This window comes from Leptodactylus fuscus, chromosome 8, assembly GCF_031893055.1.
Source record: "Leptodactylus fuscus isolate aLepFus1 chromosome 8, aLepFus1.hap2, whole genome shotgun sequence".
Lineage (NCBI taxonomy): Eukaryota > Metazoa > Chordata > Amphibia > Anura > Leptodactylidae > Leptodactylus > Leptodactylus fuscus.
In genome coordinates this window covers 80,494,569-80,521,004 of record NC_134272.1, presented here as the reverse complement: position 1 = coordinate 80,521,004, position 26,436 = coordinate 80,494,569, and the positions used below count along the sequence as shown (strand labels likewise).

The 26,436-nt window shown below is 43.0% G+C and overlaps 1 protein-coding gene across 9 annotated transcripts in view; it reads left to right on the top strand.

Annotated features, from left to right (window-relative positions):
• The window catches only part of FMNL2 (formin like 2), a 157,647-nt gene extending 131,211 nt beyond the window's left edge, over positions 1–26,436 (top strand). Inside the window, exons 16-28 of one of the 9 annotated variants that reach the window (XM_075284462.1) lie at positions 328–348; positions 1,108–1,232; positions 1,830–2,032; positions 4,601–4,835; positions 4,914–4,982; positions 5,071–5,151; positions 5,746–5,875; positions 7,710–7,873; positions 8,337–8,438; positions 9,666–9,764; positions 10,768–10,891; positions 21,406–21,452; positions 23,693–26,436. In XM_075284462.1, coding sequence (XP_075140563.1) covers positions 328–348; positions 1,108–1,232; positions 1,830–2,032; positions 4,601–4,835; positions 4,914–4,982; positions 5,071–5,151; positions 5,746–5,875; positions 7,710–7,873; positions 8,337–8,438; positions 9,666–9,764; positions 10,768–10,891; positions 21,406–21,452; positions 23,693–23,731 — 1,439 coding nt within the window. In that variant the 3' untranslated portion in view covers positions 23,732–26,436. Of the gene's footprint in view, positions 1–327; positions 349–1,107; positions 1,233–1,829; positions 2,033–4,600; positions 4,836–4,913; positions 4,983–5,070; positions 5,152–5,745; positions 5,876–7,709; positions 7,874–8,336; positions 8,439–9,665; positions 9,765–10,767; positions 10,892–13,561; positions 13,583–17,949; positions 18,259–21,405; positions 21,500–23,692 lie in introns of those variants that run through there. The other 8 variants (XM_075284458.1, XM_075284455.1, XM_075284463.1 and 5 more) reach the window with 8 other exon arrangements.

Sequence of the window (26,436 nt, the reverse complement as noted above, 5' to 3'; positions counted from 1 at the left end):
TCCCGCCAGTGTCAGCCCATTATGTATTACTTACATTAGATTAAGAGATTAGTTTCTGTTGATTGCATCTAAATCTTAATCTCTGCTTCAGAGCCAGTGACGGATTAATGTAATTTGGGCGCCGCGAATAGCACCGAAGGAAGGCGAATGAGACGCGGAACCGAAAATTGTGTAATTGGCTTATAGTACAGGGCGTTTCACTTCATGCAAGAGAATGGATGTCCAGTGACATATAAAGCATTGTGTCTTACGTTAACCCTGTGTGCGCTGATACATGTATACCCTATGACACTAACCTCTCTCCTTGTTTTTACGCTTCCACTAAAGATGGGCCGATCAAGCTCTTCTGTAGGTTTTCTTTGTTTTACTCTCCATATTCCTCCTCCTCTGCACTGTCGTCCTGCACATCATGTCATGATAAGAATTCATTATTCTCCTATATAATGTGTCACCGGAATATTACCTACATTTTTTAATCAAGTTTTATTTTAAAGAATTTTCAGAGAGGGCCGCGTTGTTTACCCCATCTACAGGCCCATTCATTAAGTTCATTGTCATCCTTTCATCCTGTGTCCCCTCCTGACATGCCTGACATACATACTTACAAATAGCCTGGACGATTGCGTCGTTCCCCTGTTATCCCTCCTGGAAATGTAGGGAATGATGTCTCTAAACTCTGCTGACACTGACAAGAGGAACAACAGAGGAACAATACAGTGGTAGCATTGAATGAGTTTTCCCATAAGCAACATTGATCAGCCATTGGCTGGATAGCTGATAGATTCCTGCATGATTCCTGGGGTCCCTTAGTCCCCCTGTGTGAATGCTGCCGGGGACATTTTTGAGTACAGTGCTCCATAGAAGTGAATGGAGCAATCACACTACAACCTTATTCACACAGAGGACTCCTGGACTCTCTTCTCATGATTTTGATCGAGGAATCCCAAGCGGCCATACATTGATCATCTGTCCTGTGAATAGGTGTTCATTGTTTATGGGAATCCCCATACATTGCACTACTGTGTATCCGAGCTCGTGTTATAGTCAGACGTATCGTACGTGCCTTATGTTCTACGACAGTGACAACCTCCATGTTCTTATTCACAGCTGTGAAAATTAAGAAGCCGATCAAGACAAAATTCAGGATGCCGGTATTCAACTGGGTAGCGCTAAAACCCAACCAGATCAATGGCACAGTCTTTAATGAGATCGATGATGAGCGGATACTGGAGGTAATGGCGGACGGTCACATGACCACAGCTTCTGTAGTTGTAATGCGGCAGCCATCTTGGATCCCTCATTTTAAGTCTTTAATTCTGGCCCTTGTATTCTTCATTCCCAAAGTCTATCTGGCAGGCAGGGCGGGGGGATGGGACGTGCTTGTTTGTTCATACTGTATGTCCGTACAGTCCATTCTATGGATATAGTAAGTATATAGGTCTTGTATATGGAAGAGATCAGGGCACATGGTACAAATGTTAATTTTTTTTGCATACATTAGTACTGTAAGATTCTTGTTATATGTAAATATTCTGAAAAAAACCTGATACACTTTGCTTTGTCTTGCACCCGGTATTCTTGGTGTTGGAGTCACTGGGTCGTGCACTAAGCATAAGGCAATATTCACCTATATCACATGTCTACACGACAGATGCCATTCTCGGATATGATATATATATATATATATATATATATATATATATATATATATATATATATATATACATACATATATCCCCTTGCAATATGCTGACCGAATGTATCTCGCTCTCCGGTCTAATATATTGATATAGAAAATGCAGTCAAGTAACAAGGATTTCTCCTTTCAGGATCTAAACGTAGATGAATTTGAAGAAATCTTCAAGACAAAAGCCCAAGGCCCGGCCATTGACGTTAGTTCCAACAAGCAAAAAGCGGCACCTAAAGGCTCTAACAAGGTGACATTACTGGAAGCAAACCGGGCCAAAAACCTGGCCATCACCCTGAGGAAAGCAGGGAAGACAGCGGAGGAGATCTGCCGAGCCATCCAGCAGTAAGTAGTGGACCTGACGGGGCACAAAGGCTGCGGCTTATAAGATTACCGCAGATCCCGTTATGTCATTTTCTGAGCTCGCTGCTTACGGCTATTTCCATGCTTGTCTTATAGAAAGTTTGGCCGATGACTCATATTAAGTAATGAGCAGAAGTCCAGAATTAGAATAAATTGGTTTTATAAGAAGGTGGAGTGGAAATAATGAACGATCTGTATCAGCTTTATGTCACAGATGACGTCTATTGGGCCTCTGTTCTGCTAATACTTGTACTTGGCCTGTTCCATCCTTCTATCCCAATTGTGACATTCAGCCCTGTCCACATAATGAGATGTTTAGAGAGGTCACTTCCTCCAACAAGACAGTCATACTCCTCCCCTGCTGCTCCCATTATTGCCGTCATTTACCCCCTTTTATTCAGTAACAACTAGGGTTGAGCCGATCTTGACTTTTCAGGATCGATTTTGAAATCCGATTTCCGATCATTTTTCATTCGAACCCGATCTCGATCCCAATTCCGATCCCAATGCAAGTCAATGGGATTTTATTACTAATCGGAGATCGGATTTTAAAAGCAATCCTATTCACTATACAGCGTGGAATCTAACAATTGAACGCTTTAATTGTTAGAATCCATGCTGTGTAGTGATTTTTTATTAATCCTCTGGCTACTTAGTCCCCCCTGGTGTCCACTTACCTGCAGAGATGGCTGGTCCAGTGCCTGGTGTTCTCGTTCTTCTTCGCCTCGCTGCCCCCTGCCTCCCAGGTTAGGAGAGTGTGGGCGGATTAGGAGAGTGTGGGCGGGTACTGGGAGGGGAGACGTCACGTCTCCCCGCCCTGTACCTGCCCACACTCTCCTAAGCCACAAGCCCCGCCTTCTTCCTAGCTCTTTAACACTAACCTTGGAGGCAGGGGCAGCTAGGCGAAGAAGACCGAAAACACTGGGCACCGGAGCAGCCATCTCTGCAGGTAAGTAGCTACTAGAGATGTTAGCTAGTCTCCCATTAGAATGAATGGACGCAGCCGGCGTGCAGGGGGTTAAGGCTGTGTGCCAGCTGCTTCCATTCATTCCTATGGAACCGCAGCGGAGCCTTCACACTGAGTATACACTCCGCTCAGAATGAGCGGAGTGTATACTCAGTGTGAAGGCTAACATTGTTAGCTTTTCCCACAATGCTTGGCCAGTAGCAAAGCATTGTGGGAAATAATCACCGATCTTGATCCCACCTAAAAAGATCACGTTCAGTATTCCAATCACGATCGTGAAATTTTCTCGATCGCCGATCGGAATTCGATCTTTTCCGAACACGATCGCTCAACCCTAATAACACAATATGCCACATGGGGTACAATCCGGAAAACCACTTTAAAGATAAGGGCACAGCTTATTCCCCTCTGCATATTGAGAACATGTGCATGCTCAGACAAGCCGGAGGTGCGTGTATGTGGGAGGTCAGGAGGAATAGCTGTGAAGGTGTACGGGGATCTTTAGAGCCACATATAGGAAACCTTTGTGTATTTGTTACTGGAAATGTATCGCTTTCTGGCAAGACGTGCTGGGAGGTTTTACCGGAGAGAAAAACTTTCCTATCTCGGGTCTAGACAGTAAGTGATTCTTCTTTCCCTCCGCTCTGATCCAGATAACAGATGCAGATGACGCAAAGCGTTTCCTTTCTGTTCGGAGATCAATATTCGTCGTCTCCGTGTAGTCGCCAATTCATATCTGAGTGATCTCGTCCGGATCCTTCCAGACTCCACGTCTCTCCTAAGAAAGATCTTTAACTCCACGTTCTGTTTGACGTCTGATACTTTGTATCAGTAAAACAATGGAGGTTGATAGATCAGTTGTATGGACCAGTTGACATTGTCAGGTTTACCTCCGGTGACATGGTGCACGTCTCAGCATAGTCCACCATATTGATTGGAATGACTAGTGGTAGCCGTGTGGACTGAGGCTGGCCGCACACATCTGTATCAGCTGCAGATTCCTTTAAAAAGGCCAGAAAATATTGCACGTGTAATTCTTCCTGTGAAATAATAGACATGTCGGAAACCAGACGTGTGTCATAATAGTCCACGGGGTCAGCCGGGCGCCACTGATAGATCTGGCATTGCTGTTAGTTTTGTCTGATGTGTATGGCACCTTCAGCTGGCAGCTATTCTCTCTGATCCCCTTGCACATGCACACACAGACAGCTTCTCAATAGGGAGTAAAGTTCTGGTAGACACTTCTGGCGATCAGACAGCGCTGTACCTTGTATTGTGGCTGTGCTTGATACTCCAGTTCAGTCCCATTGGCTTGAAAGGGACTGAGCTATGACATATCACGTGACTGATGTCACAAGGCCTGTGAAACGGAAGCAAAAAAGTTCCCAAAAATCCCTTCTATAGCAATGTAAGGAGGGCCTATCCAAACGTATCTGTGTTAGCAATCACTTGCACTCCTCATAGAATGACAATTCTGGATTGCATTGTTTTGCTCCTCTGTTATTCCTCCTGGAAATGTTGGAATAAATAATAGCTGTTACCCGTTGTCAGATTTCTATTTTTTTGTCTTCATTCCATCTTAGGTTTGACCTGAAAACCTTACCCGTGGACTTTGTGGAGTGTCTGATGAGATTCATGCCGACCGAGTCAGAGGTGAAAGTCTTACGGCAGTACGAGCGGGAGAAGAAGCCTATGGAGAACTTATCGGATGAAGATCGCTTTATGATGCAGTTCAGTAAGATAGAGAGGCTGATGCAGAAGATGACCATCATGGCCTTCATCGGGAACTTCAACGAGAGCATCCAGATGTTGACGCCGGTGAGTATCGTAAAGTCGGGTGAGACTGCGTGGACGGTGAGTGCGACATTGTTACATCTTAATCTTGTTTCTTCACAGCAACTTCACGCCATCATAGCTGCATCTGTTTCAATAAAATCATCTCAGAAGCTGAAGAAAATCCTTGAGGTATGTTCAGACTGGTGGCAGTACCTGTGTTACCGATCAGTATATTCCTGATATCAAACATCTCGTCTTTTCCCGTTGTTTTATGCAGATTATTTTGGCTCTGGGAAATTATATGAACAGCAGTAAACGTGGCGCGGTCTACGGCTTCAAACTTCAAAGCTTGGACTTGGTAAGTACACAATGGTGGATGGAAGTAGGTGGCCAAAACACAAGGCTCCGAAAGCCCTGCTGTGTTTCACATAGCCATAGAGCTAATAATAAAATTCCACTTGCCTGCAGCCACCACTAGAGGGTGGTAACTGCAGGTAGGGATAGTATAGTTCTAGAGGAGCCATGTAAATCCATATACAATGAGGTCCCCCTAGTGATGACTGCAGGCAGGGTTAGAATAGCTGTAGAGGAGCCATATAAATCCATATACAGTGAGCTCCCCCTAGTGGTGGCTGCAGGCAGGGTTAGAAAAACTGTAGAGGAGTCATATAAACCTATATACAGTGAGCTCCCCCTAGTGGTGACTGCAGGCAGGGTTGAATAGCTGTAGAGGAGCCATTAAATCTATATACAGTGAGTTCCCCCTAGTGGTGACTGCAGGCAGGGTTAGAATAGCTGTAGAGGAGCCATATAACTCTATATATAGTATTATTATTATTATTATTATACTGTAATTAACAATACTATAACACAATACATCTTAGTAAATGTCCGCCATATTAATATGTACATTTTTATTTCTCTCTCCTTTTATTTTTTTTTAACTCTATAGCTTCTGGATACCAAGTCGACAGACAGGAAACAGACCTTATTGCACTATATCTCCAATGTCGTACGGGAGAAGTACTCGCAGGTTGCTCTTTTTTTCAATGAGCTCCATTATGTGGAAAAAGCTGCGGCAGGTAAGGTTATGAGAAATGGAGGTAGTGTGCTTTGTTAAAGGGGTTCTCCACTTGGAATCATCCTTACTTGTTAGTGACAAAACCAGTGTGTATCCAAGTCACTGGTGATACTGGTGATACAGGGCTCTCCAATATGGCCAAGGGATGAGGATCCTGAACAGAGGACCCCCCTATTAACTCCCTAAATCCCTAACAGGGTCTATAAATCTGAACTGTCTAAACTGGAGAACCCCTTTAAGAATAACCCCAGCCTGGCCCAATGAGATCTGCCAATGTAATGATCCTCTTAGAGGCCGTCTCCAATTTCCTGTTACTATAATGAAATGATAGAGAATATTCCAGTGTAAACTGTGATTTCATTTCTCACCATTTTTAAAGTGGACCTTTCATCACCTCCACCATCTTCCACTCTTTACATCCTTCATTAGAAGCTGCTCCACTGATTCCAGCGCAGTTGGAATTTTTTCTCTAGTCCCCACCATTCCTGAGTAATCATTGCACTTATTTTCAGAACAACTATGCTCTCTGCTGTCAAGTGGGCAGTCCTTGTCTTTCTGCTCCAGCTTAGGACTGCCCACCTGGCAGAGAGTGCAATTGTACTGAGAGTAATGGATATGATTACTCAGGAATGGTGGGGGCTAGAGAAAAAAATCCAGCTGTGTCAGAATCAGTGGAAGGATGCCTATTGAACGATGCAAAGAGGTGGTAAGAGGTCCCCTTTAAGATATGACTGAAGGGAACCAGTCTGGTTTGCATAAGCTGTCCTTCATATCCAATTGACCCATGTGCACAGCTCATTACAAAAGAGATCTCTGATACATTGTAACAAATACAAATGAATTGAATAACTACAGAAAGATAAAACAGCCCACCACTGGCACAGCTTTAGCCCCGCCCCCGAGGACCCAGAGCTATTATAATGAAAAAGGGGGAAACAACTTCATTTTGTATTTTCATATAAAAAATCGAACTAGAAAAAAAACCCATTATGGCTTTCAAACCTTATGTGCCTAATAACAAGAGACCATGGCCTGGTATTAAGGGAATACTCAACACTATGGTGTATGGCCAGGCCCGCTGAGGTATCGCCAGGCTTAAGGCCCTTGGGGTTTGGATATCTGTCACTGAAACTGGACTGAGATCACCCTACCTCAATTTAAAGGGGTTTTCCAGGACTGTGATATTGGTGACTTATCTGTAATATAGGTAATCAATATCAGATTTGTGGGGGGCGGACACCTGCGACCCCTACAGATCACCTGATCATACTAAGAACAGCGCCATACATTGTGTAGTGGCTGTGCTTGGCATTACAGCTCATTTAAATGGTTGAGCTGCAGCAAGGCCATGTGACCAGTGAACATGAGGTGTCAGTTGTCAGAGCCCACTAGTCTGGTATTGATGACCTATCCTAAGGACCAGCCATCAATATTACAGTCCTGGAGCCGTATTACAGACCAGGATCAGGAGCTGCTATCCTCCGTGTATCAGGATTTAGAGGGGATTTCTCTAATACCATACATAACATTATCTATTTAGGATCTGAATGTGAATAAGCCCCTATATACCAATTATTATCAGGGTATTTATCGCACATGACCCCTCAGCAGACTAATAATTGCCCTGTGGACTCGGCCACATTATACACATTCCTACACTCTATTGTGTTCCTTTATAGCCCAATAAACCGATCTTTTCTAGCAAGCGATTTGTGTTATGTAACATGAGCGCCCTCACCTGGCCATAGTCAGGAAGCGCAGGTGTGAGATGCGACAGTGTTAACTTCTTCATCTCCGTTGTTGCCTGTTAATCGCTGTTATCTGCTCCCCTCCAGTCTCTCTGGAAAATGTTCTTCTGGATGTAAAGGAACTCCAGAGAGGGATGGATCTGACCAAGCGGGAATACACTATGCACGACCACAACGTCATGCTGAAAGAATTCATACAGAATAATGAGGGCAGGCTGAAGAAGTTACAAGACGATGCAAAAATCTCACAGGTAAGCAGGGGTTAATGGGAGCGTTGCTTCATATCTGTACCATAGTGACATCACTGGGTCACCTATAAAGTCACATTAGATATTTGGACCGTACGCTCAGACCGCAGCGTGGGGGCGCTGTATGCAGAGCCGTAACATGAAGCTGCTGCTGGACCCCAATACCTTTCTGTAATGGGGCCCCAACTTACCATGAGTGTTCCATAATACTATAATACTGATGTCTTCTTATATTGTAGAGAGGTCTGTGGGCCCCCAACAGGCTCCAGGGCCCGATAGTGATTGTTACCCCCTATAGCTACGCCCCTGCCTGTGTGGGTGCCCACAAAAAAGAGGTGGTTAGGGGGGTCGTCCAGACTTATAGAAGTGTGATGTCTGGTTCATATCACAATGGAATCAGTTAGTGGCAAATCACTCCTAGTAAGGAACGACCCGACATCTGACAACCTGCCTTCTTGTCTTCCAGGATGCCTTTGACGATGTAGTCAAATATTTTGGTGAAAACCCTAAAACCACCCCTCCATCTGTATTCTTCCCAGTATTCGTCAGATTTGTGAAAGCTTATAAGGTGGGGAATACTGCTGTGTGTCACCTGTCTATCTATATACAGTATCTATCTATTATCTATCAATCATCTATCTATCTTATCTATCTATCTATCTATCTATCTATCTATCTATCTATCTATCTATCTATCTATCTATCATCTATCTATCTATCTTATCTATCTATCTATCTATCTATCTATCTATCTATCTATCTATCTATCATCTATCTATCTATCTATATACACTATCTATCTATCTTATCTATCTTATCTATCTATCTATCTATCTATCTATCTATCTATATACAGTATCTATCTATTATCTATCAATCATCTATCTATCTTATCTATCTATCTATCTATCATCTATCTATCTATCTATCTATCTATCATCTATCTATCTATCTATCTATCTATCTATCTATCTATCTATCATCTATCTATCTATATACAGTATCTATCTATCTATCTTATCTATCATCTATCTATATACAGTATCTATCTATCTTATCTATCTATCTATCTATCTATCTATCTATCTATCTATCTCATTATCTATCTATCTATCTATCTATCTATCTATCTATCTATCTATCTATCTATCTATCTATCTATCTCATTATCTATCTATCTTTCATTCTATCTATCTATCTCATTATCTATCTATCTATCTATCTATCTATCTATCATCTATCTATCTATCAATCAATCTATCTATTATCTATCTATTATCTATCTTTCATTCTATCTATCTATCTATCTATCTTTCTATCTATCTATCTTTCATTCTATCTATCTATCTATCTATCTATCTATCTATCTATCTATCTCTCTCATATCTATCTATCTATCTACCTATCTATCTATCTATCATCTATCTATCTATCTATCTATCTCCTATCTATCTATCTATCTATCTATCTATCTATCTATCTATCTATCTATCTATCTATCTTTCATTCTATCTATCTATCTATCTATCTATCTATCTCCTATCTATCTATCTATCTATCTATCTATCTATCTATCTATCATCTATCTATCTTTCATTCTATCTATCTATCTATCTATCTATCTATCTATCTATCTATCTATCTCCTATCTATCTATCTATCTATCTATCTATCTATCTATCTATCTATGTTGATTTTAGATTGAGCTCTGGTCAGTAAGGAGTTAACTTGATTTCGTAATAACTATTTTATAGACTACCCCTAATACATTATACTTCTTCTTCCTGTCTCCTAGTTAGCGGATGAGGAGAACGAGCAGAGGAAAAAGCAGGAGCAGGCCCTGATGGAGAAGCTTCTAGAACAGGAGGCCATGTTGGACCAGCAAGACCAAAAGGTTCTCTGTATATCACGGGCTGCGCGAGTTCCCTGCGTTGTACCTGCACAGCTTTCATTTATCCTGGGTTGCCATCTGCATTTATTTCACAGAAACCACAAGCAAGCTGCTGCTGACGGATCTGACACCCTCATTATGAGTCTGGTGTAGTCAGGTGTCAGACTATCAGGGTGTTTATGTGCAATGAGCTGTGACGTGTACAAGCTACAAATGGAACAAAAGTGAATATATTGTAACGCCTATTATCAGCAGCCGCCTGCTTGTTGACTGTTTCTGGGTAATAAAACAACTGTTTAGAGCAGACGCTGCTAAATCTCTCACCTATAACAGATCAGCGTGACTTCATTTTGCTATTGTCAGGCTACATCCACATCTGACTTGGTAGACTTACCTACACACAGCTGCAGGTGCTTCGCCTGTCCTCTGGAATCGCAACCCAACAACATCCCTATAGCTATGAATGATATTTTTAACCTTTGCCTGTGTCACAGTTGTCTGAAGGCAAAGTAAGCCCCGCCCCCAGTGCACTTGCAGCCTGATTTTCATAACCATAAAAAGATGATCATTTCTGTATTGCCTTGTTGGTTTGTGGCCACACAGACAGGTTTCTGCTCCATTTAAAGACCCCTGTATGACACTATTATTGGTTTTGGACCCGAGAGACTCCCTGTAAATGGACCACAGGGATATCCTGTCTCGCCCCTTGGGTATAATTTAGCCTGCTTGTTGACCAATAAAATTAAAATAAGACAATTCAGGGTGTCTTCCTCCCGCTCCTTAACAGTACAGATAAGACCCCCACTCTGAGCTCCGCCATATGGGGCACACAGTCATGACAGTCCCAAATTATGAATGAAATTGCTCTCTCATATTTAGGTCTCCATGTTGTGTTACCTATATTGGTCCATATTGTCCAGTATCGTCTCATCACCCATAGACCGATGTCTTGTAGAATATTCTGGCACACGACGACTATAATAACTTACCTGCTCCTTCCTTCCAGTCTCCGTCACATAAGTCTAAGCGGCAGCAGCAGGAGCTTATAGCGGAGCTGAGGAGGAGGCAAGTGAAGGACAACAGACACGTGTACGAGGGCAAGGACGGAGCCATCGAAGACATCATCACAGGTAAGAGGAGCGGCCGCAGTCTTATAGAGAGGAGGGGAATATTGTGGATTAGGAGAGAGGCCGGCCAACTGTGTGTTCTCCTATGTGGACACGAGCGGGATCTCTGTACAGTGATAAATATTGTAGGTGTTAATCAAAGATACCCCATGGAAGGGAACGAAAGTATGAAGACAATAGAAAGTGTCGTGATCACAACCCCAGGTAAAAATCTGATCCCGCACCGTCCACCCCGTGAGCATCCATTGGTCTTGACCTCAGTGACCTTTCATTGAATGGCCCCTTCTGTCATCATGGATAGAATCTCACTGGATCAAGACGTAATAATAGGCCCGCAGATGCCTCAAATATCCAGAAACCGCTCCATATAAACGGGGACCAATCACAATAGACATTACACGGCTATCTTCTGGCAATATCTGTCTATGGCAGAATTAAGAGAGTTTATGATAATGAAGCTCAAGCGCTCAATAAATGAAAGGTTCTGCAACTTTCTCATTTACTTTGGAGATCAGTTTTTCACCATTTTCAAGATATTTGCTATCAGTAAACATTTCTGGATACGTTCAGAGACGACGAGCTCAGACACAGAGTCCTACTTAAAGGGGCTCTATCATTGGGAAGAGTCATTTTTAACTAATCACATGCTTGCATAGCCTTTAGAAATGCTACTTCACACTTACCTATAGTATGTAGATTGCCTCAGTGGTTTCTGGATAAGTCCGTTTTTATTCATATGCTAATAAGCGTCCAGCCAGCACAGGAAGTTCCCAGCAGCACTCCTCTATGCTATTATCTTCTATGTGTGTGTGCAAACAGGAAGCTGAGTCGTCATCATCATCAGCCTGTGCATAGGAAATAGAGATGAGCGAACACTGTACGGATCAGCCGATCCGAACAGCACGCTCCCATAGAAATGAATGGAAGAACCTGTGACGCCGGCCGGCCGCCGGCAAAGTCAGCGTCACAGGTGCTTCCATTCATTTCTATGGGAGCGTGCTGTTCGCTCATCTCTAATAGGAAACAATAGCAAAGGGGGTGCACGATGCATGGTGCACCAGTCTAATTAGCATATGAATAAAAACAGACTTATTCAGAAACCACTGAGGCAATTTACATACTAAAGGTAGGTGTGGAATAGACTTTCTAAGGGCTATGCAAAGATGTGATTAGTTAAAAATGACTTTTCCCAATGATAGAGCCCCTTTAAGGCCATACAGTTGTATCCTGTCTAGGCATTGCTCTGTGATGCTTGGTTCACACTAGTGTTCGGAAGCCCTATCCGCTTAAAAAGTGGTTACCTGCAGACCCCAAAGACTATAGCGGGGTCCACCGGAAATCGGTGGAAAGGGGAACAGAGTTCCTGCACAGTCACCCAATGCACGTGTGACCATAGCCCGCACCCTGTTCTCTGGTTAGTTACTACAATGTATAGGTCTTGGAATCAGCTTTGTGATAGGCATGTTTAAAACACATTGGGCAGACTAAAAAAGACTGGCATATTCAACACCAGTCTTCATATCTCTGGTTGTGAATTTTCTTCTGAAAAGTCACAAATTAAATGTAAAAGTGTGGGGGGGGTTTAGAAAAAAATGTCAGGCCACCCATGGACCAATGGATTTACTGTCACTTAAGGGGTTACCCAAGATATTGGATTTTATGGCCTCAGTCTCTGATCGGTGGGGGACCGGCCCAGACAGCCCTCGCTGCTGTATGGGGCCACTGTAGACACCCGTCCTGAACACTGTACAGTGCCCGAAGCCGATGTCTCCATATTCTATATAGTGGCCGTGTGCCAGCACTGCTGCATTGAAGTCAATGAGAACAGAATTGTAGTAGCTGCCATAATATCCAGTATCCTGGACATCCCCGACATTACAGAGCAAATTTACCCTTTCTCAGGTGTAGATTTCAATTTCTGCCGTAAGGACAGCAAAGATGTACCAAATGTGTCAACATGTACGCGCCTTAGTAATACATGTAACCAACAGCAGCAGACGTAAGGCTAAGACAGGCGTATGAGATGCTAGTCTTTATAAAGTTGCAAAACTTTTTTATTTATGCTGTGATTGAACTTCATTATCAGTATTCAGAAAACTTCATGGAGGGTCAGGAGAAGGTCTCAGACCACCTTGGGCTATAATGCACTTTGTTAGGTCATGTTGAGTATATACCAGTAGCTGCCCCAGTGGCTCTAGGAGACTGGAGGTGTGTGGTAAAAAAAAATATATACATACACAGCACATATACACATACACTGCCAAGCGCGTATATACATACACAGCACATATACACATACACTGCCAAGCGCGTATATACATACACAGCACATATACACATACACTGCCAAGCGCGTATATACATACACAGCACATATACACATACACTGCCAAGCGCGTATATACATACACAGCACATATACACATACACTGCCAAGCGCGTATATACATACACAACACATATACACATACACAGCACGTATGCACATACACTGAAAAACACAAATATATGTACACAGCAAGTGCATACATAGCACTGTACATATATACATACAACGCAGATATGTGTGTAGCATATATACATGTAGCATTAGGACTACTATTATAGTATAGAACAGAATAGCACTGGGGATTATATGATTATTACAATTCTATGTTTTTTGCATCATGCAAGACTTCCTCAGACGCTTGGCAGGTACTGTGCGGTTGTAGTTATATACCCCTATTGATAGTACTAGCAGGTATCGGCCCCTAGAAAACCCTATGAAAGCTTTTTACACCCCAGGTCCTTGCAGGTTTTGGGACCCTCAGCATTGCTGTAAATATCTAGTTTCACATACTGGGCAGCAGCTTCCAGCATGTCTCGCACGCTTCGCTTATTTTGACCTAGTGAAGGCAATGTGTAATGTGCACTATGTACTAACAGAAATTTTCTGAAGTGGACATTTACCTGGATCAGTAGATAAGGTTAGGGCTTCATGGTGACGCTGCACTGTCACTGTCTAAATCCACACATCACTATTTTTGCAACGTTTCTCCATAGGGAAACATTGCAGTTGTGTTGCAGTAATGCATAGTCACCATGACGCCCTCGTCTTATTGTGCACTGTGCTTACGCTAACTTTTAGCTTACTGCTATAATGTTCTTCCCCGTGGGATTGTCTCTTAGCATGGTGAGCACCTGTTACCTTCTGCCTGAGCTGCTACTGACGCTAGGAGTGAATTCACACCAAATTGGTGCAGAGATTTCTACTATTGTCCCATTCATCTGTAGGCATGCAGGAATCCATATATCTGCTACCAAATCAATGCATGAAAACCCCTATTAAAATAAAAGGTAGAGGATTAAAATAAGTGAGTGTGAACTTACCCTTATTCATAGGATAGAAGATAAGTGATCCTGGGGGCGCTGCTGAGACCTCCAGTGATCATAAGAACTGGGGTCCTTGAATCCCCTGTGTGAATGGAGAGTAAATACCTGAGCAGCACTCCATTCACTACTATAGGACTGATGGAGATGACCGAGTACTGTGCTCTGTCCGTCCCATAGAAGTGAATAGAGCAGTGTGCAGTACTGCTCTGTGCACACAGGGGGCCCCGCTCTTATATCACTACAAATACAGCTCAGGCAGAAAGTATCTGCCCATCATGCAAATCATTATTAGTATAAGTGGCTAAGCTCTATGTGATGACTAATATATATATATATATATATATATATATATATATACAGTCCTATGAAAAAGTTTGGGCACCCCTATTAATCTTAATCATTTTTAGTTCTAAATATTTTGGTATTTGCAACAGCCATTTCAGTTTGATATATCTAATAACTGATGGACACAGTAATATTTCAGGATTGAAATGAGGTTTATTGTACTAACAGAAAATGTGCAATATGCATTAAACCAAAATTTGACCGGTGCAAAAGTATGGGCACCTCAACAGAAAAGTGACATTAATATTTAGTACATCCTCCTTTTGCAAAGATAACAGCCTCTAGTCGCTTCCTGTAGCTTTTAATCAGTTCATGGATCCTGGATAAAGGTATTTTGGACAAACAATTCAAGTTCAGTTAAGTTAGATGGTCGCCGAGCATGGACAGCCCGCTTCAAATCATCCCACAGATGTTCAATGATATTCAGGTCTGGGGACTGGGATGGCCATTCCAGAACATTGTAATTGTTCCTCTGCATGAATGCCTGAGTTGATTTGGAGCGGTGTTTTGGATCATTGTCTTGCTGAAATATCCATCCCCGGCGTAACTTCAACTTCGTCACTGATTCTTGAACATTATTCTCAAGAATCTGCTGATACTGAGTGGAATCCATGCGACCCTCAACTTTAACAAGATTCCCGATGCCGGCATTGGCCACACAGCCCCAAAGCATGATGGAACCTCCACCAAATTTTACAGTGGGTAGCATGTGTTTTTCTTGGAATGCTGTTTCTTTTTGGACGCCATGCATAACGCCTTTTTTTTATAACCAAACAACTCAATTTTTGTTTCCAAAATGAAGCTGCCTTGTCCAAATGTGCTTTTTCATACCTCAGGCAACTCTATTTGTGGCGTACGTGCAGAAACGGCTTCTTTCTCATCACTCTCCCATACAGCTTCTCCTTGTGCAAAGTGCGCTGTATAGTTGACCGATGCACAGTGACACCATCTGCAGCAAGATGATGCTGCAGCTCTTTGGAGGTGGTCTGTGGATTGTCCTTGACTGTTCTCACCATTCTTCTTCTCTGCCTTTCTGATATTTTTCTTGGCCTGCCACTTCTGGGCTTAACAAGAACTGTCCCTGTGGTCTTCCATTTCCTTACTATGTTCCTCACAGTGGAAACTGACAGGTTAAATCTCTGAGACAGCTTTTTGTATCCTTCCCCTGAACAACTATGTTGAACAATCTTTGTTTTCAGATCATTTGAGAGTTGTTTTGAGTAGCCCATGATGCCACTCTTCAGAGGAGATTCAAATAGTAGAACAACTTGCAATTGGCCACCTTAAATACCTTTTCTCATGATTGGATAGATCTGGCTATGAAGTTCAAAGCTCAGTGAGGTTACAAAACCAATTTTGTGCTTCAGTAAGTCAGTAAAAAGTAGTTAGGGGAATTCAAATCAATAAAATGATAAGGGTGCCCATACTTTTGCACCGGTCAAATTTTGGTTTAATGCATATTGCGCATTTTCTGTTAGTACAATAAACCTCATTTCAATCCTGAAATATTACTGTGTCCATCAGTTATTAGATATATCAAACTGAAATGGCTGCTGCAAACACCAAAATATTTAGAACAAAAAATGATTAAGATTAATAGGGGTGCCCAAACTTTTTCATAGGACTGTATATATATATATATATATATATATATATATATATATATATATATCTATCTCTATGGCAGCCACAGCTCCGGCCTACTGTAGGGGATATCTTTGCATTTATGTATCTGTGAATATAATTTTAATGGTGTTGTCCAGTCTCATGTAAAAGAAATAAATACCGTACATATATGTATATATATCATTGTATAATGAAAAATTCTGCAAATTTCCTCTCTACTTTGTGCATCAAGTCTTCATCATTCTTCAGATCTCTTGTCCGGACCTAATAGTCCTCCCATGTAGGCCGTACCCTGGAAGCAGATCCTATTGATAACACAAGCTTCGATGGCTACAATGTATCAGTACAGATAGGGCAATGACATTATGGGTTTCCTTCAAGATTTCCAGCAAAAATATTGTTGTGTCCATCAGTTATCATGGCTGTGTAATGAAGGCTGCTGGGATACCAGTGAACAAGTCACCATCTATAGTATGAACAAATATTTCATCCTACAATTTTCACTCTGGCCACTAGCCCCAATAATAGACTGATATTTGCCAATTCTCAGTAGTCGCTTCATTTACATCACAGACATTATTACAATAGAAGATAACACCTCTATAGATAACACCACTAATGACGTGGATTATCTCCTCCCTGCTCAGAACATGTCTATAAAACCCTATCATAGACCTAAGTGAGTCGGCTCCAGACTACATGGGTTGGCATGTTGATTTCAGAATGGCCATCCTTTTGGTCTTATAGGAGTTCAGCTTTCTGACAGCAGCTTATTCCCCCATCCCCAATATAAACACATGCACTCCTAACAGAAATTAGAAGGAGTGTCTGAAAGTATATGGCCAGAGCCTTTAGCCTAGCCCTTTAACTTTGCAGAGGTCTGTCCATACTAAATACATTTGTAGCAAACTCTCAGCTGTGACCAGTAATAGGACTGCACATGTTTCCAACCCTATCACTCACTTTTAGAAAACAGAGATCTTTAAGTTGAAGGAGTGAAGCCCAGATTTTGCTAGAAAGTTCCAAATTTTCATTGTACAATGTCGTTTCAGGTCTACAATTCTATGACACAGGTTTAAGATATTCAATTCTAGCAACCTGCGGACACCACTAGAGGGAGCTCCAGGCATACTGTATAGGCCCCATGCACACAACTGCATTTTTTTTTTTATCACTGCACTCATTTATATGGCTCAGCGCACACAAACATTTATAGAGCGGTGTGGAGACCATAGGACCAGCCCAAAAATATGGAGCAGGACCAATTCCTGTCGGTTTTTGCCGTTCAGTCTTACCTACTGTATTAATGAACTGCACAAGGATACCATCCATGAACCCATGTGTGCATGGAGCCTGATCCATTGAGTCCTATGATAATGCAGTAAGCTCCTATGGTGCCCCTAGTGGTGACTGCTGGCTAGGCATTTTACTTGCATGAGACTGGACACGGTGTACTGTATACTGACCTCAGGTTATGTTCTGCAGCTGATCTCTCACTAACCTTGACTCTGTTTTGAAGCATTAAAAAAATTCTTGCGCTTGTTGCGATGAATCTCTCCGGCCCAGCCTATAAGAGGAGACATTGTGTATTTTGCATTGTATCTGTGCAGAGAGTGTCCGTGATAACCGCAGCAGAGAACTAACCATGTACTAATGCCATAGACCTTGGCTTCTTACCGTCTTCTGTTTGTCTTCTCTGGCTATTATCTTCCATGCAGTGCTGAAGACTGTGCCCTTTACTGCGCGAACAGCCAAGCGTGGCTCACGGTTTTTCTGCGACCCCGTTCTCACTGAGGAATTCCATTACTAAACTTATTCTCTTTCACACCTGATGCTCTTAAAAAAAAAAAAGGTTGCTGTAGGTTTTCACTTATTTCTCCGTGTTTAGGCCTCACCCCAGGGGTATCAGAGCAGATGTCTCGCCTGCTGTCCCCATGGAGCTCTGATACCCGCCATCATCTCATTGCATGTCATTGAACTTACAATACTGTCTGCATGATGGGGCTTTAAAGGGAATGACCACCCTGGGAAAAAAAACCTAAAAATTCTGTATTGATTGATTTCATAATAGATGAGAGCTCTGTTTTACTGGCTGCCACCAGAGGGAGCTTGTGAGATTACTGCGTACTGTTTATATATTGAACTCTATCATAACACTGTATGCAGTAGGCTCACGTGCTCCCTCTAGTGGTGACAGCAGGCATGTACAATGTTATTTTGTCATTTTAATGTGGGTCTGTGCAGAAAATGTGGAGTTTTTCCTGCTATGCTGATATGATATGAAAATAATCAATATGGTAGTTTGCACCTAAAGTTGATAACAGGTGGACATTCCCTTTAAGGATTAAAAAGTGCAGAAAAAAGTGACGATGTGGCCTGTAATGACCAATGAGGTGACATCATTGACTTGATTGGTGATTACGGTAACATCACCAGTTCTCTTTTGCACTAGTTTGCATTACTAAGCCCCATTGTGTGTCCCATCTGTTCTGCATGTCAGTGTGTGATGTTTAGTACACCTATATTACTATGGCAGATAAAGCCTGGCCAGCAAATGTCATGACTTATGCGCTATTGTATTCTGAAGGGGGGGGGGGGGATTATGCTTGTTGTAAGGTATTAAATATTGTCTTGTTATATGTATTCTTCTGTATTCGATATATGTAAGAAGAAATTACACCAAACTGGGTGCGTCTGTATGACTTATAGCAGTGTTTAGTCTGTGCAATGAAGAGTGCAGAGCGGAATAGATTTTATTAGAGCTACATTAAAGGAGTTTTCCATATCAGGGTTTCTCCTGCTCTCCTGTCTCCTCTCCCCTCCACTTCGAGGTTTCACTAACATCTAGTAGCTGAGATTACCCCGTATGATGTACATCGCATGCCAGCAGTGTGCCCTGACTCTGGATTTACATACGTGGATAACACAGACACTGACCAAGCACTGTCCTAGCCCTTATCAGGGATCAGCAGCTCAGAGCATTTTGCAGAGTTGGTCAGACTGCTCCATCCATCACATTAAAGAGATGTCTCCAGCCCGGCCACTGCTGCTAGATAGCAGAGGTGGTCTGAAACCTAGGCAAAGAGCTGTAAACACTGAGGACACATGTTCAGGTAAACAAAGCAAAAAATGACAAAGCAATGTAAGGAGTAAAACACTTTAGTATAAGCTTAAAGGGGTTGTCCAGAGACCTGGGCTGGTTCTGATCCTGGCTCATGTGATCGGCACTAACCCATATCCCCTGGCTCTTTCTGCCTCTTCTCTATTTCATAGTGTGCACACAGGGCATATTTCTGGGCGCAAACTCCAGTTGTCCATGCCAGTGGCACCCTCCCCTCCCCCCACACCAACAATACATGTAAACCTGGCCTCAGTACTAGTTGGCGATCACAGTAGACTAAACACTGTAACAAGGTGATGGCAGCTGCCCAGGTTTGGTGTCATTTTCTGTCCAGACATTACTGTATTGTTCTTTCATTTTTTTGTTGTTGTTTCTTTGCTGCTGTTTCATTTGTCTTTGACTTTCTGTATCTGATCTAACCCACAAATGCATGGTTACATCTGCATGAAAGAAAACCGCTCTCCAAGCATGAGACTTCTCTCTACCACACTGCCTGCATTATTTCCAGTTCCAAAACAATAGATCAGTGCACTGACACTGCAGGGAGAGGGAACCAGTGACTGGGACTGTAGAGAGAAAGATCGGTCCCTGGGACTGCAGATATTAGATGTCAGACATATAAAGGGCAATTTACTATCTATTGTAGAACTTTACTAAAGAGAGAATTGGATAGACAGATAGGATGGATAGATAGATAGATAGATAGATAGATAGATAGATAGATAGATAGATAGGAGGGATAGATAGATAGGAGATAGATAGATAGATAGGAGAGATAGAGAGATAGATAGGAGAGATAGATAGGAGAGATAGAGAGATAGATAGATAGATAGATAGATAGATAGATAGATAGATAGATAGATAGATAGACAGATAGGAGATAGATATATAGATAGAATAGACAGACAGAGAGATAGAGAGATAGATAAATGGATAGATGATAGATAGATAGATAGATAGATAGATAGATAGATAGATAGGAGATAGATAGGGAGATGATAGATAGATGATAGATAGATAGATAGATAGATAGATAGATAGATAGATAGATAGGAGATAGATAGATAAATGGATAGATAGATAGATAGATAGATAGGAGATAGATAGGGAGATGATAGATAGATGATAGATAGATAGATAGATAGATAGATAGGAGATAGATAGATAAATGGATAGATAGATGATAGATAGATAGATAATAGATAGATATTAGAAAATGGATAGATAGATAGAATAGATAGTAGATAGAGAGATAGATATTAGAAAATGGATGGATGGATAGATAGATAGATAGATAGATAGATAGATAGATAGATAGATAGATAGATAGATAGATAGGAGATGGAGAGATAGATAATGTAGTCATGTAATATAACGCACCTCTTCATACATATATAAAATGTAGAATTGTATTGGAACTGGAATGGGTTAACAAAGGTTGTACAGGATTAGACAAACATGGCTGCTTTCTTCTAAAACTCATTGCAGCGCAGCTTCTTTGAAGCAAATTGGACTGAGCTGTAATACTACACACAACCTGTGGACAGGGGTGGCGCTGTCTGTGGAAGAAAGTAGCCATCTTTTAGTAATCCTGGAGACCCCTTTAAGGTTTGTGAGTAATAATCCTTTGTGCCTTCTACTGACAGCCGGTGACAGTCAGACATGAGAGCTCACTACAACACCCGCAGGACACGGTTGCGCTGTTGTACCGAGCTCTGTCGTGTATTTCTTGGTGTCTTGGGATGACTCCCCCTCCCCCTCGTTTCCATGTTAATTGCTGTATTAATTATTTCTCTGGAGCCAAATCTTCAAAGCAGCTTGCCTCTAGACCTCCGAGAATCCTGAAAAATAATACATTAATGAACGCTAACTGGGCGGCCATCTTGTCCACTAATCGGGCGGCCATCTTGTCCACTGCCTTGCTTTGCTTAACCCCACCCCCTTTTCCTGCTTCCGCGGCTAACACGCCTGAGGTACTGAATGAAACGCTCGCGTTCTCTTCGCTCCCCAGCCATATTTTTATTTAACCACCATTTTGTTTTCTCCTGTTTAGCCTTAAAGAAGAATAATATCACTAAATTTCCAAATGTTCATTCGAGGGTAAGGAATTCTTCTAGCACACCGGTGGTGGAGGATACACAGAGCTGGCAAGCATCATTTTTTACTTGGTTTCCTCCTCTCTCTGTATGCCAGAGCAGTCACCCGTGTCCAGTAATGGTAGAGCCTTGTCACGTATACTCAGGAGCGGAGGCGGCCATTTTGTGGACTGTCCCAAGAGTTTGATATTGTAGGTTAAATGCCCCAAAGCCGGGGTATCTGAGGGAAGAAATCACTAGGATTGACACTAGTTCTGACCCCAGATCTTCAGCACGACGTCCACTGTGATCATGTTAGGACTGGCCTATGGGGCTACTGGTTAGCCCAGGGTCTAACACAATAATGGTCCAGTACAAGACACTCAAATTTAAAGGATACCAAAGTCTACTCCTAGGTGTTGTGGGTTGATGGGGCCACAGAATCTGGAGGACCCAAAGATCCTCAATCTGACACCGACCCAGTCACATCCTAAGCCCTTTGGGCTTCCAAGTTCCAGATTTTTTTTTTTTGTATAGCAATAGATTTAAAGGGATTCTACCATTAAACTACCTTTTTTTCTAATAAACACGTCGGAATAGCCTTAAGAAAGGCTATTCGTCTCCTACCTTTAGACGTGGTCTCCGCCGCGCCGTTCCGTAGAAATACCGGTTTTAACCAGTATGCAAATGAGCTCTCCGCAGCAATGAGGGCGGGCCCCAGCGCTGAAAGGCCGATGAGCGCGTCCCCATTGCTGCCCGAGAGCTCTTTCCTGCGCCGCCTCCTTGTTCTGCAGCAACTCCGCCTCTTCTGGCTTCTCTTGCTCTTGTAGTTGTTTACAGAAGCATAGAGAGGCCACCCCAAAATGGCCGCCGGCCAGCTCCTGTATTGAACTGCAAGAGCGGCTACCCCAAAATGGCCACCGGCCGACTCCTGTATTGAACTGCAAGAGCGGCTACCCAAAAATGGCCTCCGGTCGGCAGCCATTTTTGGGTAGCCGCTCTTGCAGTTCAATACAGGAGCTGACCGGCGGCCATTTTGGGGTGGCCTCTCTATGCTCCTGTATAGAACTACAAGAGCAAGAGAAGCCGGAAGAGGCGGAGTTGCTGCAGAAGAAGGAGGCGGCGCAGGAAAGAGCTTTCGTGCAGCAATGGGGATGCGCTCATCGGCCTTTCAGTGCTGGGGCCCGCCCTCATTGCTGCGGAGAGCTCATTTGCATACCGGTTAAAACAGGTATTTCTACGGAACGGCGCGGCGAAGACCACGTCTAAAGGTAGGAGACGAATAGCCTTTCTTAAGGCTATTCTGACATGTTCGTTAGAAAAAAAGGTAGTTTAATGGTAGAATCCCTTTAAATAGACCCTTTCACCCCTGCCCCCTTCACATACTTCAATAGATACCCCTCCACTGTTGGAAGTTTTTCTTTAGCCCCCACCATTCCTGAGCAATTATTTCTGTTCCTGTACCCAATATGTTAATTCATCTCTCTACTCTCTGGTACCGGTCCTGGGACAGTATAGAGCCTAATTAACCTATCAGCACTGATTGCTCAGGAATGGTGGGGAGGCTAGAGAAAAAATTCCAACTGTGCTGGAATCAGTGGAGCGCCACTTTTTGAACCCGATGCGTCACCATGGTTATAGGCTACATACAAAGTATCCGCTTCAGGTTCCGGTCCAAAAAAACCCAGTGTGAACTTACCAAGACTGCCAGAACAGCTGATCTGTGCAGGGTCCAGGTGTCAAACCAACAGCATATGATAAGGTGGTGTCTATCCTGTACATAGGACAGCAGTATGAAAATTCAATTTGGGGCAGAAATATCCCTTTAACTCACAGAATACCCCTTTAAGCCCCCCAAGTAGTGTCTTGAAGCAAGCAGAACGGTATAGTTTTAGGTGCGACCCCCTACCAAATTTCTTTTTTTCCAAAAATAGAATGGGATTTTCTAAGAGGAAGGGACGGAAATTTTCCTCAAAGGAAACCCCTGCCGTCGATATATGGTGTCCTTTTAATAATTTCTTTATGACCCCCATCCTCCCCTCCCCTCCCCCCTACACTACGCTCCATGTACTGTCTAAGATACCAAACCTTTTTCTTTTCCGTTCCTCCTGCTCTTCCACCGGTACTCTCTAAATGACTTCACCCCCTTCCATCCGTCTGAATGGACTCTCCTCTCTGTACAAGCTGCTTTGATTGGCTGCCAGACGTCTCGTCTGTTCTGTCCGCACCCTAAAACCGACCCTAACACTCCCCCTCTCCTTGCAGATCTTAGAAGCCAACCGTATAGGAGAGCCGACGCGGTGAGGAGAAGCGTACGGAAGCGTTTCGATGACCAGACTATGCGCTCTGTGAATGGTGCTGAAATACCAGTATGAGCTGGAGCCCCCCCCCCTTTCTTGTAAACCAGCGGGTGTGTGTGACAGGAGAAGGACCAGTATCCCTCACCAGGGGACGCACAACGCCGCCATTTTGACTGCACCTTCATTGAACTGCAAAGGGCTCAAATTGATACAAAAAAATACAAAAAAGACTGCATTCAGGATGACGCTGCGAGCCGGGACCTCGGCTCCATGCAGAAGTATATATACATCTATATACATGTGTATATATATATGTATATATAGTCCAATTGTAGCTAACAAGTGCCTAAATCCTGCATACCTGCTCAAACCAGTCCGAGCAATACCACTTGGTTTGATCAGGTATTTACACCAATACGTTACTCAGTATTTTTAAACCAAAATGTAAAATACATACATATTTTTCTTTTGTTACATATGACTTGAACGAGTGGTCGGTAACGGCCGACGCAAGATTCACCTCGGTTTGTAAATAAGTCATACCGACGTATGGACCGGGTGTGGGATGTACGAAGGCGTCACAAGCGTCTGAAGGCCGCGGTTGGAAAACAAACGATGAGGTTTGGTGCTTTACGTTGCACTTAAAGGTCAATCCAATTCAAGGGCTTACGTTGAGAGTGAAGGACTTTAAAAAAAAAAAAGAGAAAACTGCACCTTTAAGAGAAGTAGAGGAGAGTGTTGTAATACGCTTTTATTTTCTACGAGATTATGTCCTGGATATTTTATTTCCATTTTTGTAAGAATTTACTAGACAGTATTAGGCTCGGGTAGGAAGGTCATTGCCAGAAGCGGTAACATTGGTAAATGGATTGGGAAATCCAACTACAAAGCAGACCGGGTACAGACAATGGTACTGCATGGGATTTCGGAACGACAACCTCCAGCATGCTGAAGAACGGGATACGGTCTGTAGTTCAAGGAACGCAACAATATTTTCATATTTCAGTTTAAAACTACAGAAAAAAAGTTGGGTGACTTTTACATCTCATTTCACATCAGACATGATAGAGACCTATCGACACTGGGTCTATAATAACGTGGGTCACCATATATAATATGGGGTACGGGACAGGCCCACGGAATGCTATGAGCGACAAGGTTCCGAAACAACGGTAAAAACGGTTTACTCAAAACAAAAGAGATACAAAAAATTTCTTACCCATTCCCCATCTAGTCACATGGCCCATACGGTGAGCAGGCGATCACATGTTCACCGCCATAGTGACATCATTATAACGGGACGCCTGCTGATGTGTGTTGCACAGCAGGCAGGTAAACATGGCAGAAGATTAATGAGAATTTTTGTGTTTTCCGCCATGGCTGGAATCACAGTTTTTGGTGCTAGAAACTTACAAAAAAAAAAAAAAAAAAAAAAAAAAAAAAAAAGGACGTCCCTCAGGATATATCCGACCAGGAAGGGAGGAATGGGGAGTAAGCGCGCACAACCCAACACTTCTCAAGGATTCTGCAACAGTTTTATTACGCACAACGCGTTTCGGGCAGAGCCCTTTGTATGTCTGTCCCGATATGTCACTTCTAGAAACCTACAAGTCATTCCTTTATATTTCCTTTTCTTTTTGCATCCGCTCCCTATAAGCAGTCTTATAGGGAGTGTCCCCAGAGCCCAGCCCCCGCAGATAGGCGATTAGGTTTGATTTAGGTTACCCTGACCTGTTTTCATCTTTTGAATCGCTGCCCGGATTACCGAGATGTCGCTGTTTTTCTCAATACACAAAAGAGCTCTTTAGAGCAACCAGGGTGTCACCGGTGCACCAAAGAGGTAAGTGGCCGCACCCTTGTAGTGCCAAAGAGCTCATTTGTATGTTGATCAAATCGCCAATGCATCGGCCAACGTAACGAACCACAAAAAGAGAGCACAGATGACTATAATGTGGGGGGGAGGTGACGTTTCAAAATAAAGTGGTGGAGATATAAAGTATTTTGCGCAGGACTGTTTTCTGTGATGGAGTCTCCAGTGGATGAACCTCGCCATAGCGTCACCAGACACTAAGGCTAAGTTCACACGTGGCGCGTATAGGCAGATTTTGGTACGGAGAGTGACGCGGGGAGCCACGTCACTCTCGGGTCAAAACCCGCCAGCCACGACTGTTGCAGTTGCGGCTTCCCCCTCCGGAGCAAGCTCAAATTAATGGGCTGACTCCAGGGGGTGCTACCGCCAGGCGGACGCCGCAGCTCATTGAGCCATGGAATCTGCCTGAAGAAAGGGCATAGACCACCATTGTGAGGTAATCCACGTCATAATCCGCCCCCTCTGTGCCCATGTGAACGAGCCCTTAGGCAAGGTTCATCCATTGGAGACTGTCACAGAAAATAATCCTGCACATACAACTTTTTATATCCACCACTTTATTTTGAAATAACCCCCCCACACCCCCCATTATAGCCAACAGGCTCTGCCGATCTCCGATGTAACCACTATATATGCAGTCCACCTTTCTGATGTTTGGGACCCTCGACAGCCTTGAATAACGAAGCGCCAGCACTAGACTGAGCCCAGCGTTCCCCATCTATCTGCAGAGCTTGACTTAACACTCCCTTTAAAAACTAGGCCACACATTATCGGCTGATTTTGCTTTTACCAACATTCCAGTTCCCACAATGCACTGCAAAGAAAGTGAACGAAGAAGG